Genomic DNA, 15897 nt, shown 5'->3' with positions numbered 1-15897 from the left:
TAAATGTTCACTTTGGAAAAAAATCACTATTTCAGTCTTTGGAGGGACAAAAGGAAATCTCTAAGTATACCACCCACAATGTTAAAAATACAAGGAGCTTGCCATTTAAATAAGTAGAAAAATGGGACCCCTCAAGACAATAAAGGCTCCGGAAATGGCTCAGCTGTTAAGAGCACTCCCTACTCTGGAAAAGGTGCAAAGGGGTAGAGGTGGGCAGCTCACAACAGCCTGTAACTCCAGCTTCAGGGGACTGCTGTGAGAAAGGTAAGTACAATAAGAAAAAGCACAAAGCGAAAGAAACCAGACAAAATGCAGCAGGCATTTCACAAAAAAGAGTCTATGTAGCCAAGAAAAACCCTGAAAAATACAGTACGTGTCAGTAGTGCTTAGAGAAATGCAAAGAAAGCCCTGCACTGGAGGATAGTATTTGATGGTACTATACAGATAAAGTATCAAGACAACATGTCTTGCATTTCTCTGAAATAGTAACAGTAGTTAAGGGTCATATAATTGTTTTGAAAAATTTTTCTTTAGAAGATTAACATTACATATATATATAGTTATATAGATAAACGCACACACACACACACACACACACACACACATTAAGATGCTTTTGATAGTGGCTGCTGCATACACACAAGTGGGAGCATGTGCTTACTGCAGTATCTTTCATGATAACCCCCCCAATACAATGGATAAAGTGTGCTCGATGAAACAGTAGTCAAATTGAGTGAATTGTATCAGTGTGCCATTGGAGGGATAATCCCTTGTGTAACATATAGACACATCACCTGTCAATAAAAGCTGATGTCCTGTTAGCAAAAGGCAGGAAATAGAAGGTGCGAGTTCCCATAGAGAGGTTGGAACCTGGAATGAGTCAGAGGTGGGCAGATTAGCCATCCAGACTCGGAGGACGTTGGATGTATGAAGCTGAGGAGAGGTAACCAGCCATGTGGCAGACATAGGATAGTTTGAACAGGTTACATAAGTTACAAGCCCTACTTTAAGGTCATACACATTGTATATTAATAAGCCTCTGAGTTATTATTCAGGAGCTGGGGCACGGATGGGAAAGCCAGCAGTTACATATTATTCTATGGGAGTCCTAGTTAGGATTATTGCTGCTGTGATGAAACACCATTACCAAAGCAACTTTGGGAAGGAAAATGATTTATTTGGCTTACTATTGATTGGAGGTGATAATAGGTGTTTCAGTAGAGAGAGAAACTCATCATGCTACTAAACCGTTCTTTTCCAAAGGAACAGCGGGGTTCAGCCTTCTCGGAAAAGACCAATGGGCGGCTAGCTAACTAGGGTCATTTTATTTAAACACACAAGGTCACCTGGAGCGAGGAAAGGTTCCAACTATCTAAGTTGTCCTCAATTTAGGTGAGAGCTGACGACCCACACACATCTCAGTCCTTTTTGATAATCAAAAGTGAGATCTCCCAAGTTTGCCAAGAGTGTCTTAAGAGCAAGGTCTGTGCAGCTGCAAGCTCCCACAGGGCACCACGTGCAGACTCTTTGAGAGACACCATTTCTTCAAGGTTCAAACATTCTCTCAGCCTCTACTGTTTAACCCAAACATAGCAAAGGCTTGGCTGAAACATTTCACTCAAAGCCAGGCACAAAGGCTTTAACATACATTTTACTTAAAACCACACACCGAGGCTTTACAAATCACTACATCTCCACCCTTTCTGTTTCTATGCAGATTTGTTAGGGATTACAATTAGGTTGGAGATTATGAAGTGGTGCGGTAAATATGGCCTTTTCTCTAGTTGTCTAACAGTTTTATGCAAATAAAATCAGAATACATTTCAAATACCACAACAGCTTACCCTTCAAAATTTCTTGAAGGAAGTTGGGACAGGAACTCAAACAGGGCAAGAACCTGGAGACAGGAGCTAATGCAGAGACCTTGGGGGAGTGCTGCTTCTTAAAGAACCAAGGCCTTCATCCATCACTAATCAGGAAGATGCCCCATACAGCTGCCTATGGCCAGATTTTATGGCGGCATTTTCTTCACTGAAGTTTGCTCCTCTCAAATGGCTGGTTTACATAAAGCTATACAGCACAATGGGTGGCTGACACTTGCAAGCTAATATAAAGTTATGTTCCTAAAGCTTCCAGATAGCATAATGCTTCTTGGCTTTGTAAACTTGAAGAATTTCAGGAGTGTAGCTCCAAGAGTGGGATGAGTGTGGGGTGGAGAGGATGCTCCCTGCTCTGGAAGAATAGCCATGGTGATGCTAGTGCATGTGCTGTTATCCTGGACACCCAGATGTGTCCAGACCGAGACACATTTCAAACTTTAGAGGATATCTGGGGCAGTAGTTTCATTTACAGTATTAGGAACCATTAGAGCCCAGGAATGAAAGATGGCTGTGACTGTTAATATTGCCAACCTAGAATGATCCAGTACCACTGATGTGATGTGTGTCTGCGCATGTCTGTAAGTTTCTTTTTGCTTGTTTATGTGAGGAACTTTCTAAATTGGGATGACTAAGGTGAGAAGACTCCAAATGTGAGAAACCTGTGGATTGGGGTCCCGGACTGAATTGAAAGCAGGGAGCAATTGGAACACCAGCATTCTTCTTTCTCTGCTTCCGGTGGATACAATGTGGCAATCTGCATGGTATTTCCGCTGACATGACTTTCCTGCTATATTTCACTGTACCCTTGAACACCAAGGCAAAAGAAATGCTTAAATTGCTTTTGGTGGGTAATGAGAAACATAACTAATATGGTGGCTGACAATGGAAATATATCTTGAAGAGAAAATGGATAGAGCTGGCAAATTGAGGGTAAAGAAGAGACAAAAACCAAGGGAAACAGGTTAACTGGGTAGACAGTGCTTTTTTTTTTTTTTTAATTACTTTAATGGAAAAGAGGAGAGCAAACTACATGGGTTTTTTTTTTTTTGAAGTAATGAAATAGATCTGGGATCAATAAATGTTTAAATCTGTAATAGTTGCAAGTAGACTGATCCTGAGTAATTTCTAGACATTACTGCTAGTTGATGGAATTACTGAGCACATGTAAAGCCTTGGGTTTTGCTATCACTTCAGAATAAATCTACAGGGTATGCAACCGGAAAGGGAACCTCACTGTGAACTGAAAGCTGTGTGGGGAAACACAGTGCATGTTTATGGTTCAAGCACTTGACAGGCGTGTCCAGCTGCACAAGTGCATACAGAGTGCAAAGGAAGACCTTCCCTGTCTATTGCCTTGAGATGGGGTTTCACACAGCACCAACTCTCAGAGTTCGCCCGTCTCCATCCTAAAATGTTGGGTTACAGGCACAAGCATCTCTGCCATTCACACCTTCGGACATAGTGCTGGGTGAGGGTGTTAGAGGAAGAAAATGGCAGGGATAAGTAAATTCATATTGCATTGTATCAGGATTTTTAAAGAATTAGTTGCATATATATATATAAAATCTCCTCCCCCAAATAGCCATGATTTTGTTGCCTGAGAAAACAAGGAAATTTGTGTGGGTATAGAGAAGGATGAAGGAGGGGTTGGGGATTTAGTTCAGTGGTAGAGCGCTTGCCTAGCAAGTGCAAGGCCCTGGGTTCGGTCCCCAGCTCCGAAAAAAAAAAAAAAAAAAAAGGGAAGGATGAAGGATAAAAGCAAATGGTTTAGGATATGACCTTGGGCCAAATGGCAAAAATGTGAAAGAAAGTGCTTTTCCTCCTCAACCAAAAGACAGAGAACGTGTGTGCACTTTATACTCATACATTAAACCAGACCTAGCTTCCAGTTACCATTTGGGTTTTGCTTGTTTACTTTTCTTGTTTTGGCTTCGGCTTTTGAGAAAAGGTCTCACTTACACTGTAGCTCTGATTGGTCTGGTATTCTCTTTGTAGACCAAGCTGGCCTTGAACTTACCATGACTCTCCCAACTGTACCTCCAGAGGCGTGCACCACCCTGCTTATATCAGTTGTAGTTCACTTCAGCACACATTGACTCTGCTCTTGAGTGTTGACCAGTTTGAACACCTCTCTTACGAATAAAAAGTACCATTAAAGGTAGTCAAAGAATCCAAGCTTATTTTTCGTATAGCACACGCATCCACAAATGTTTGTTTGGTAATTCTCCGAGGTCTATTTGTTCGTTTGCTTATTTGTTTTTTAGGAAGGGTAAGGAGTTTGAGACAGGCTTGCCTTAAACTCTTGCTCCTCCTGTGAACCTGGTGTGTGCAGCTCCTTCCTAGTGCTGGGACTATACCCCAACTCCCAGCTCGCGGATACTTTTTTTTTTTTTTAATCTATTTATAGTCCGACTTTTCTGCCGGCATGCATTGGGGATAAGGATGTGCATTTTCTGTCCTTATTTCTTCCCACTAGCTGCCGCCTGGCGGCACCGAGACTCAGTAAGGAATATTCAACCCCTGCATCCTTCAAGCCCAGAAATAGAGAGAAATATGCTGCCCTCGTTTCGCCTCCTGCTGTTTGATTTCCCGCATTTTACTTTTCAAAGCCTTTCTTAAGTAATTTCTAAGGTGGGGTAGGGAAGATGATTATATCTGGAGTAAATCAAACTCTGGAGCCCTTAAAGAGTGTTCAGAAAGTACAAAGAGAAGCGCCAAGGACACCTGGCCTAGGGTACTAGGGTCCGGGACAGCTGACACTAGTCATTCACAAGGTCCAAAAGGCCACCTGAGTAGCAGCCTGGACCAAGGCATTTTCCCTGGACTCACATCCTCGTTTGTCCTCTGCAGTGTCGCCAGAGGGCGCGGCACGGTGCTGGGGTACTGCGCCTGCGCACCGGGCGCAAAGGTTCCTGGAGACCGCATCAAGGGCATGAGAACCGCAGCAGGTTATGGGGCTACTCACAGCGACGGGCGGCCTAAGCTGGGACTGTGCGTCCTCTGCGGCTTGCCGGCGGCCGGAAAGTCGACTTTTGCTCGTGCTCTGGCTCTGCGGCTGCAGCGGGAGCGGGGTTGGGCCGTAGCCGTCGTCTCCTATGACGATGTGCTGCCTCTTGCGCTCCCGGACGGCGCGGGTACACAGCCTCGGGTCAGCATCGGGTGGGGGCGGACGTGTTTGCAGGCTCTGCACAGGCAGTGGGGTTGTGGGTGGTTGATAGCGAGCCATTCTGGATCCTGGCCAAGCAGTGCCTGTGTGGGAGGGGGAGCCTCACAGAAGCCGGAAGCCGGGAGAATTGGTTAGCTTCTCTCTGTAGACCTGTGTTTCGGAATAATATGGTGCTGAGGTCAGGGCCATTGCTTTGTAGAGGTGTTTATGCCAAGTTTGTTACGTTCACATATTACATACTTTATGCAGTGGAGCTTTAAGATAAGGCCTAGCTATGTTGCCTGAGTTAGTCTCAATCTCCAGGGCTCAATGCTCACCCTGACCTCTCCCCCTACAAGAGCCCAATGGCAGAGTAAAATTTTAAGGTGTACATGGTGAACATCCTAGGCAGATACCTCCTGGTAATAATCCCTTCTCCATAGAGTCTAGGTCCTAGACAAAGGGAGGGATCTTAAAAAAATAAAAAAAAGGTTAAAACCGGATTTTGTAGGACTGGTGCTCTACCATTTTGGAACTCCCCATGAGAATAAAAAGTACAAGTGATAAATAGCAAAATTGCTAGGTCCCTCCAGGAAAGTTTTACCAAATGAAGGCCTGGTCTGCCACTAGTATTGGAAAACGTGATTCTTTCTTGTTTGACAGCCAGATGGAGTAATAACTTTGAATTGTATGTGCCAAGTCTATATTTCTTAATCCCTTCATTAACACCCGGTGAGGTGCACCCATTACAGAAGTACATGGAAGCCGGCCACATGGCAATAGAGTCCAGCCTCCAGTTGCATACTTATTCTAAAGCTAATGTCTTCTGAAACCTTAAATCGTTACATTTGATGGTTAGTGCTTGGGTGTAGAAAAGTTACATGAGTTAAAAGGTAAATCGGATGACTACATTTTCTAAGTATAGAAGAAGTGCAGATACACAAAGATAACTATAAACAAAGACTCAATGTGCTTGGCATGTGGGAGACTTGTATTTTTCTTCACCAGAATATACCGCTTCAGTTTTGGTTATGAGAACAAATAAAGCAGTATTGTAATTGGGGGTTACCCGTATGGTAGTATTCTCATCACTTTGGAGAAAGATGAAGGTGATTGATGCGGACTGTTTTCCCACGCCCTTTTATTACTGTACGGTGTATTTATTTCCCCACTCTACCCCCTCAGGTCTTATTTGGTCAGTGTGATTAGAAAATCTCCGCCCTTTAGGAGGTGGCACACATTTCCTTCTCTGGGTTCACCTGGTGTAGTTTTTTGGAGACAGGGCAGGAGCAGGGCTCCTCGCCTGTTCTGTATCTCCTCCAGCCTCGACCGCAGAACCACTCTCCTGTCCATCATCTTAGTTCCTTCCTCCTGTCTCTGCCATCGTCCCCAATCTCACAATCCAGTTGTTGGTCTGAGGTCTTGTAATCTTGACCAAAGGACCTTAAAGTGGACTTTCCTTATTACTGGTATCCCTTTTCATTTCAAGGACAAACCAACATTGTCTTAGCTTAGGCTGTAATCCAGCAGGATAGTGATTGTGGTTCCTTTGGTCTCCTATATAGTAAAGGGTTTTCATTCTCATCTATTCACGCATTCATTCATGCATCCATTGTTCATTTATTCATTTAAAATACATTTCTAGAACACCTGTAAGGTGTCAGTCAGCCTCTCTGCTGGAGGCACGTGGTCTGGCAGGGAGAACATGAAGGTGCACAGAAGTACCTGCCGGATACAGCCCTGCTAGAGTGTGGGCAATGGACAGATCAGAGTGGATTGCTTCTGACCCAGCTTCACACAGCTCTGGGGGCTTGGGGAATATTCCAGAGAGAAAGGGTGCAGGAACTATAAAGACAGGAAGGTATGAGAGACAAGGTGTGGGATGAGAACTGCACATGCTTCAGTTTTGTGACCTGAAATTTTAAATAGGAAGAGGATGGCAGTAAAACAAGACGATCAGCCTACTGGCTAAAATTCTGGCTGGGTGTCGCATCCTAACACTTGTAAGGCAGGGGCAGGTGGATCTCTGTGAGTTCAAGGCCAGCCTGGTCTACAAAGTGAGTTCAGAACAGCTAGGGCTTTTACACAGAGAAACCCTGTCTGAAAAAAAAAAAAAAAAGCCTAATATAAATTGCAATTCTTTTTTGTTTTTTGTAGCCATCCCAGTGGAAAATGTTCCGACAAGAACTGTTAAAGCACCTGGAATGCTTCTTGGTAGCGGTCATCACTGGGGCTCAGATGTCTGCCCCATCCAACAGGACTGAGGCCGTGTGGGAAGATTTTATAACCTGCTTAAAAAGGCAGGATTTGATGATCTTTTCTGAAGCGCTAGAGGCCCAGCCTTGCCATCTCTTGGCAAAACCTGCTGTTTCTAGACCTTTGTTTTTGGTGTTAGATGACAACTTTTATTACCAAAGTATGAGATATGAAGTCTACCAACTGGCTCGGAAATGTAATTAGAACATTTTTTCTTACATGTGGAAGCATCGATTCACGCATACCAAAAATCACAGCTGCCTTTAGTGAGATTTTAAATTGGATTAGGCTTATATGGATTTAGTTTTTAAAGTGGGTATTCAGTATTGCAAGTGGGAGTTTCTCCTGAATCATCTGGGACTAGTGTGTATTTATTTCACATTTCTGGAGAGACAGACTGGTAATTTGGTAACTTTAAAACTGTTTTCAGATTCACTAGGCTTTTGCCAGATCTTTTTAGATTGTCCCATGGAAACATGTTTGAAGAAGAATCGTGAGAGACCCCAGCCACTGCCAGATGAGACCATTCAGCTCATGGAGAGAAAGATAGAAAAACCCAACCCTGAGAAAAATGCCTGGGAACACAACAGCCTCGTAATTCAGAGTTCAGCCTGTTCTTCGGAAGCCAGGTATTCTGCTCCAAGCCCTTTCGATGCTCTCCTGTTAGGTACTCTGGGAAACATATGCTTAACTGTTTGGGGTTCACTGCTCTCCCACAGGCTTGGGGAATCGTGTGGTGGAGCAAACTAAACCAAGGAAGTTGTTTGTCCAGGGTCACCAAACTTTTAGCGGCTAAGATTTGAATCCAAGTTTCTTTATAAATGTCTTCTTTTAACTGTTCAAACTATAACGTCTCAGGCTGGGGAGATAACTCAGTGGGTAAAGGGCTTGCTGCACTGGACCTGAAGCTCAGATATGTGAAGTTGGTCATAGCTACTCACATCTACAATTCCAGCACTGGGTGGATGTGGTGCCTGCCCATGACAGTTGTCTACTGAGAGACCCTGACTTTTGGTATTCTTGTTAAAGATGCTACTAAATGAGATGTGGCGTGTTTTTATACAGATCTATGAGCTCAGTGGTCAAGCACCTGTGTAACTTGTGCAAAGCCACAGCATGAAACCCAACACTCTTCCAAAGTCTTAAATTGTAATTGAACTAATATTGGGTTCTGATTTGTTCTAGAGCTCTCTATAGTCATCCTGCCCGTGTGTGTGTGTGTGTGTGTGTGTGTGTGTGTGTGTGTGTGTGAAACTTTCCATTGGGGATAGATCTGTAGAATTTTGGAGCAGTACATTTTTGTTAGAAATTTCATGAATGATGAAAATGTTCTCTGTCCTGTCCAGTATGGGAGCAGCTAGTCCTGAGTGTTGGTGAACACTTAAATGTATCTAATGCAAGAGATAGGTGAGCTGATAGTTAATTTAATATGGCCTCATATGGCTACAGACCGTGCTGTTAAACATTGTAGATCTTAGATACATTGTGCACATTTCTTTAGTTTAATTTTTAAGCTTGATTTGTCTTTTATATAATCATATCATTTCCTCACTTCTCTTTACCTCCTCTTATTCCCCCCCACACACATTCCTTTCCAAATCCATGGCTTCTTTATTATCGTCTTATACATACTTACATATAATGCATTTATGTACATATAGTATATGACTTACTGAGTCTGTTGAACATTGCTTGTGTATATGTGATTTCAGGGCTCACAACTTAGAATTGGATAAGCAATCAGGGGCCTCCCAAGGGAAGACTAATTCTCTCCTTCTCAGTAGTCATTAGTTGCCTATAGTTCTTTGTCTAGGGAGGGGTCCCCTGAGAATTCCCCTTCTAGTCAGCCTGTCTGTTGGTGCTGTCACAGTTCACGTCTTATTTAGACAGCCAGATTGTTAGTAATCGTGACTACGGCTTCTATGTCATTGCTAGGAGACAGGATCTCACAGCACATTTTCTGGCTTACTGGCTCCTACGATTCTGTCTTCTGCAATGTTCTCTGAACCTCGAGTACAGGAATTGTGTTACAGATGTAACCACTAGGCTGGGCATCCCATGGTCACTTGTTTTCTGCATTTTGGCCACGTGCAATGGTCTCAATTGGCTGCAAAGAGAAATGGCTTTGAGGAGAGGTGAGCGCTGCTCTTCCCTATGGGTATAAGTATTTAGAATGCTGTTGGGAAGTAGTGCTGATTTACTGTCGTGGTAGTAGTGGGCTCTCTTCTATGGCCCATGGCCTCACTAACCCCAGATAGTCAGAAAGTTTTCCAGTACCTGGCCTGTTTTCTTTCAGTTAAGTGGGCCTTAAGTCCAAATAGACAGCTGTTGGTTACTGCCAAGAAATGGTTGCCGGCAACTATTGTTACTTTAGAGATATTGTGTCATGCTGGTTTTAAGCTTATTTTAAAAAATTCATTCTTTGGAAGTCTCTAGACAGATTTCTCAGTACAGATTCTATATAGTTTATAGATTTCACATACCCACAATAAAATGGAATTAGCACTTAAGTTGCTATTGTCTATACAATTCATAAAATAAGTCACTGGTGAGGTTTCCAGTTTTCCAAAAGAGAGTCTTAGTATGTAGCCCACCCAGGGCCTCCAAATCTATGTTTCTTTTTCAGTTTCCCAAATACTATGATTGATTGTAGATAGATGAGTGCCATCAGGCCCAAATAAGGTGTCTAGTTTTGTCATAAAATCTTGAAACTGAACGGGTACATCACCAATGGATGGCTGTTCTTTCTGGAGCTCATATAAATCCCTCTCCCCCATTAGGCAGTAAGTGGCCAATTGAGGTACTTTTAAAATGGTGTCAGTTGATCTGAAGACACCAGTGAGATGTGGGGTAGCAGACTGTGGGTTTCTGTCATCACTGACAGCCCTTACTGTAATCTACAGTCCCAGGTCTTACAAACGTAGTCAAGTGACTTGGACATATGCAGATAGTCACAGGGCAACCAAATTGAGGTAGTGCCAAGACTGGAGTCCTGTAATGCAAACCGAGAGGTAAATCTGCAACTATAACTTTTAGCACATGACATATTGGCCGTGTTTCTGGACACAATGCCATTCGGTCCTTACCACTCTCTAAGGGTAAAAATTGCATGAAACTTCCATTGTATGCTGGGATAGCTGAGGCGTAGGTAAATCAAGTAACATGCCTAGGATGTAAATGGCAGAACCAAGGGACCTGGTGCCATCATATTCTAGAGCCTGGCCGTCTCCACATAAGAAAGATCAAGGTGGAGGTGTTACATTGTAGAGTCATTAACTTGTAACTTCTGCTCTGATCCGTCTACTCTAAGTAAAGCCCAGAGTCTGCTCCTGATTTGCATATTCTAATAACCACCCTGCCGTCATCCATCCCAAATGAGCCTCCCATGCTGTGTGAGCACCAGGGTCTTGCTTCCAGGCCTGGTGTCTGATGTCGTTCCCCTTACCTGGCTCAGCCATCTAAGGTGGATGGATGGCAGAATCTGGCTACCCAGTCTCAGAGCCATCTCTCTATTGTCTCCATTCAGCCACTTACCAGTGTCCAGGCTTACGTTCTTGCTCAGTGGCCTTCCTGTTGCACTGCATTCCATTTTCAGGACTGGGGTGGAGGGCACCTTGTTATCCCCCAGATTGGCAGTTTCAGTTTCAGCTTTACAGTGTCTACATGAGATGCTGAGTGTGCACATTTACTGAATGAACGAATTCTGCCCAAACTCTCTAGGGACCCTGGGCTGGTGAAGGAATTTGTTAATCCTTATCTGGTAAATAAAAAGCAGCCAGAAGTAAACACGCTCTTTCTTTAGGGACTACAATAGAGTTTGAAAAGCCTGCAGTGCAGGGGAAGAAACTGCTTATTGGTACATCTTAGGAAGTTAGCCTCTTACGATGGCTTGTAATTGGTTTTGAGCTTCACTTAACATTTTACAAATGGAAGATGGCTTCCAGCTCACTCACTTTATCACCCTTCAATAGGGACCTTGGAGGACAGCAGTTTTGCTATCTGGAGTTCAACCTAGTATTATTATTGCAGGTTCTTGAAAAATGAAAGGTTTCTTATTCTTTATCTCACTTTCTCTGTAGCCTGGAGGTGACTGATTTGTTGCTTACTGCTTTGGAAAATCCCATAAAATGTGTTGAGGATAATACGGAACAAAAGGTAAATATTCCAGTTAGACTTGGCTTCCAAATGAAAAGGAGTAACCTTCTTGCAGGGAGACTTTTTGAGCTGATGATAGCAAGAGAAGAGGGGAAAATGGTCCATTAGCGGAATAGCACTGCAGCAGCCTTCGGTTTCTGACACACCGGCAGGGAGCTGCCAAGGGCCTGTGCTGCCTGGCGGAAGCCCCGTGGTCAGTGTTCAGAAACGTTGAAGCCTTATGTTCGGGACTTCAGATGGACCAAGGTAGAAGTGCTTATACCATTCAAGCACAGAAACAACTACATATAGGCTGGAGGAAGTTTTAATTCCTAGCAAGCCAGCTTTTGCAGTCACCAGCACACACTTTACAACTGGACCTGACCCATTTGGATCTTCTGTGAGATAAAACAGAAAACCACCATTGCTTTTCTTTTGGTCCCTTCAAATGTGTCTGCACTTTGGTCGTTCCTTTATAAACTGTTCCTAGTAACACTGTCTATGTTACACAGGAAACTGACAGAATAATCTGTTCTACTAACATCCTTCATAAAGCTGATGAGACCCTCCGAAGAATCATCTCTCAGACGATGAGGGAAGCCAAAGGTACGCTGACTTGGTTCTGGGCTGTTTAGCGTCTGGGGTGCTCTCTCTCTTGATGCTGCCATTTCCCTGACACCAGGAAGATTTATTCTATCAGCGTTTGTATCATATTTCAGTTTCACATTTGCTGTTTGGCTACATAGCTAGACCATCCTCTAAAACTGCGTCCCTTTTACTCGTTCTTACCCAGTGGCCTCTTTCCTTCACGAGACCTTTTCTTAGGTGCCAAGGAATGAATAGGACGCAGAACATTCTAGTGTAGAGACAGACAAAAGGCTAATTATATGAATACATGTCAGTCCCTTGAAGTCAGAGTGCTAGGCTTATTTCTTGAGAGGGTCCTGAAGAGGTTATTTAATGGTTAAGGGCAGTCCAGGGTCAGGGGTCAGACTAGTATGGGATCAGAACAGTCACTGTATTATAAATATGAATAATACTTAAAAGTAAGGAATCATATTACTTATTACATATTAGATATGTGACTAACTATAGTTTTTTCAATACTTTCTTTAGGTCTTGAACATTTAACTCCTTGCTATGTTTAAAATTTGTTTTAAAAAGACAGCAGCACATTAACTCCTTTGATGTACTAAATGTTTCATACTCACTTTTTACAGTCATGTACAGCGGGTGTAATTTATAAATAGGAAATGGATTCACAGTGAATCAAGTAACTTTGCCAAGGCTGAACAGCTACTAAATTTGGGGGTAACCTGGGGTGAAGGTGATTCTGATCCAGTCTGTTGCTGTGCCCCTCTACCTTTATTGTCACCTTCATAAAAGCTGGAGACACTGAAAACCAGTGTTAACCATACCGTGTTTCTCAGATTCTCTGTATCCATGAGCATAGGCCGTGAACTGTGTGTAATGTACTGGATAAATTCGGGCACATGTGGAAACAAGCCTCAGAAACACATCCCCGTATTCAATGGAATGTTTCATTTTCTCATTTTAGAAAAATGCCCATCGCCACCCATTAATGAATTACAGTCCAAAATTCCTAAGAGGGTCAGAACAGAAATGGCACTGTAATTAGAACAAAGAAGAAATTATTCTAGTTTTTTCTCAGCCACGTCTCTCGTCATTCTGTCTTGTGCCCAAATCATTCACCGCCCACCTATTGGGAAAATAGAGGCTTTTCTGGAGGGACTGATACTGGGTTCTAAATGTGTGCTTGAGTAAAACAGAAACATTCAGTTTCTTTGCCGTCAAGAAAGTGAGGTGGCGGCCCACAGAAGGTATACAACATTTGCAAATGTCTCATGAACATACATACATTTACTGAGATCTTTACCACTCAGTAACACAGGTAACCCAATTTAATGGATAAATTTCCAAATAGACATTTTCCCCCAAGGGAGATAGAGAGATGGCCAGTATTCAAATGAAAACATGTTTAAAATTTAATGAACAGCAAAATACGAATCAAAACCATGGGAGATATTGCTTCCCAGCCATTAGAATGAGCAGAATGAGGGGTCCAAGTCTTGTTGAGGGTGTGGCACCCTTTACTGGTGGAAACATGAAATGATGCGTGCGCTCTGGAAAGTCGGGTGGTTCTTCAAGTGGACTTACTGTGTGACCCTGCTGCTCTGCTCCATGGTGACAGAACCGAGAAGAAAGTATAATGTTGATACAGAGCTGTTTATAACAGGACTATTCATAATAGCCAAAAGGTGGAAACAACCCAACTGTCCATCACCTGAGAGATAAATGGGTAAATACGATAAAATGAAAGGTTTTTGAAGTAGCTATAAGTAAGACTAGAACACTCACACAGGATAGAACATGGGGAACCGTGCAAACATCTAAACTGAAAGAGCATATGAACATCCTGAACTGGGAAATCAGGGCAGGGCAGGACAGGGGTGGTGGGTTGGGGTAGGGAAGTGGGGTTGAGAAGGATGACTGTTGGGGGATCCAGGTTTTGATTTTAAGTTATGAAAAACGTTCTAAAATTGACTGTGGTGATGACTGCACATATGTGAATAATCTAAAAACATACATTTTTTTCTTGAGACGGGGTGTAAGTAGCTCTGGCTATCTTAGAACTCTTGTAGACCAGACTGGCACGAACTCACAAAGCCACCTGCCTCTGCCTTCCCAGTGCTGGGGTTAAAAGCATGTGCCATCATGCGAGCTAAACCATTGTATTGTTAATGGATACATTTATGGTGAGTTATATCTCAATAAAGCTAATTTCAGATGCCCAGTAACACTGTCCATATGGCCATGCCTGGTAGAACACTTCTGTCATCATAGAAAGTTGCTTGGGACAACTGTTCAAATGTATTATTTATCAGCTTCAAAAAAAAAAAAAAAAACAAGTTGTCAGTTTATTTTTCAAAGCAGAAGATAGTAAATTAGGTACCTTGGCTCAAAAAATAACCTCCTGTGGCAGGCCTTTAATCCTGGCACTTGAGAGGCAGAAGCATGCCATCTATGTGAGTTTACGGTCAGCTTGGCCTACATAGTGAATTTTAGGCCAGACAGTGCTACATAATGAGAATATGTAAAAACATCCTTCTAGGGATATGGAGAGACGGGTCAGTAGTTAAGAGCACTTGCTATTCTTGCAGAAGACCTATGTTCAAGTCCCAGCACTGACATAGTGGCTCACAACCATCTCTAGCTCCAGTAATGGGGGATCTTATGCCTTCTTCTGGCCCCTTTAAGCAGTAGGTGCTCAGACACATACAGGAAAAGTATTCAAATACATGATATAAAAATAAAATCTTTAAGATACATATTCTTCCAGGTTTATCTTTTTCTACTCAAACACTTCAGAGAAATTCTAATCCTAACTCCCTATGGCTATTATTTTAGATGACTCTTCTGATGACAACAGTGTGACTTCTTACCTATACACTTTATAAATGCCTCCTGATTGTTTATTGGAGAAACTGGCCTGTTTGATGGGATCAAATGCCTGATGGCAGCAGGCAGTCCAGACTGACTTACAGGAATGTTAATGTGTTTTATTTTAGATGAACAAATACCTCCTACTAACCTGAAGCGTCTAGCAGAAGAACTTAACAAGCTCAAAGCAGATGTGTTAGAAGATCTAAGACAAGGAGACAGAAAATACCTGTGCTTTCAGCAAACCACCGACTTACCAGATGTTATTTCTTCTTTTTGTAAGGAGAGAGATACCATTGTGCAGAAGTATTTTTCAAAGCAACATTAAACTTTCTGAATTTCTAGTAAAATGTCTGATTTGGGTAAACTTTTACAAATAATTTTGTATGGCTAGGTATTTTCTAGACCAATACTGTGACACACACACAAAGACCACACACACACACACACACACACACACACACACACACACACACACACACACACACACACACACACACACACACCAATCCAAAATGTCTATTCTAAAAGTCCTTTTTTCATGCCAGAATTTACTTCAGTGAGCTACTTGTCGATTGACATAGATAACTGAGTATCGAGGCAGCCTTCCTTGTTGATGTGCCATACCAGGATACTGCAGCCTAAACTGATTTGAACAATCACTTGAAGAATCACCTGAATAATTTGAAGGAATGTATTAGTTCTCAGCATACAAGAATGCCAAAATACCTGACAGAAAACTACTGAGAGAAGGAGGGATTTATTTGGGCTCACGGTTTCAGGAGGTGTGCATGGGGTAGAGAAGGCATGGCCACTGGGCATGGCTTTGTACAGAGTGGAAGAATCTTGTGGTTGATGTTTCTCCAAATGTGGATAATGAAGCAGAGAGCTCTAGACCAGAATCAGAGGCAGATAAAATCTTCAAGGACGCCAAAGAGGCAGCACATTCCCAAGGTTCCACAACCTTCTGAAACAACGGTGCCAATTGTTCCAGTGCTCAAACTGAAAAGCCTCTGGCGC

General features: G+C 42.7%; 1 protein-coding gene across 1 annotated transcript; it reads left to right on the top strand.

The window, feature by feature from the left end:
- The first annotated feature begins 4763 nt into the window (after nt 1-4763).
- Nucleotides 4764-15227, top strand: Pstk (phosphoseryl-tRNA kinase). The gene is made up of 6 exons (XM_032892432.1): nt 4764-5028; nt 7183-7477; nt 7712-7910; nt 11361-11436; nt 11928-12021; nt 15006-15227. The coding sequence occupies exons 1-6, from the start codon at nt 4813-4815 to the stop codon at nt 15203-15205; spliced, it is 1080 nt and encodes a 359-aa protein (XP_032748323.1). The 5' UTR covers nt 4764-4812; the 3' UTR covers nt 15206-15227.
- The last annotated feature ends 670 nt before the right edge of the window (nt 15228-15897 follow it).

The sequence above is a fragment of the Rattus rattus genome, chromosome 2, assembly GCF_011064425.1.
Source record: "Rattus rattus isolate New Zealand chromosome 2, Rrattus_CSIRO_v1, whole genome shotgun sequence".
In the NCBI taxonomy this organism is placed as follows: Eukaryota; Metazoa; Chordata; class Mammalia; order Rodentia; family Muridae; genus Rattus; species Rattus rattus.
Note: the sequence above shows the minus strand (reverse complement) of the source record. Positions and strands in the feature narration are given on the sequence as shown.

Excerpts from the sequence above, each read along its gene's own strand:
- Pstk (XM_032892432.1), top strand. The coding sequence starts at position 4,813 with ATGAGAACCGCAGCAGGTTATGGGGCTACTCACAGCGACGGGCGGCCT. Across the intron at positions 7,911-11,360 it reads GCCTGTTCTTCGGAAGCCAG|CCTGGAGGTGACTGATTTGT; the intron begins GTATTCTGCTCC and ends CTTTCTCTGTAG. Across the intron at positions 11,437-11,927 it reads AGGATAATACGGAACAAAAG|GAAACTGACAGAATAATCTG; the intron begins GTAAATATTCCA and ends TATGTTACACAG.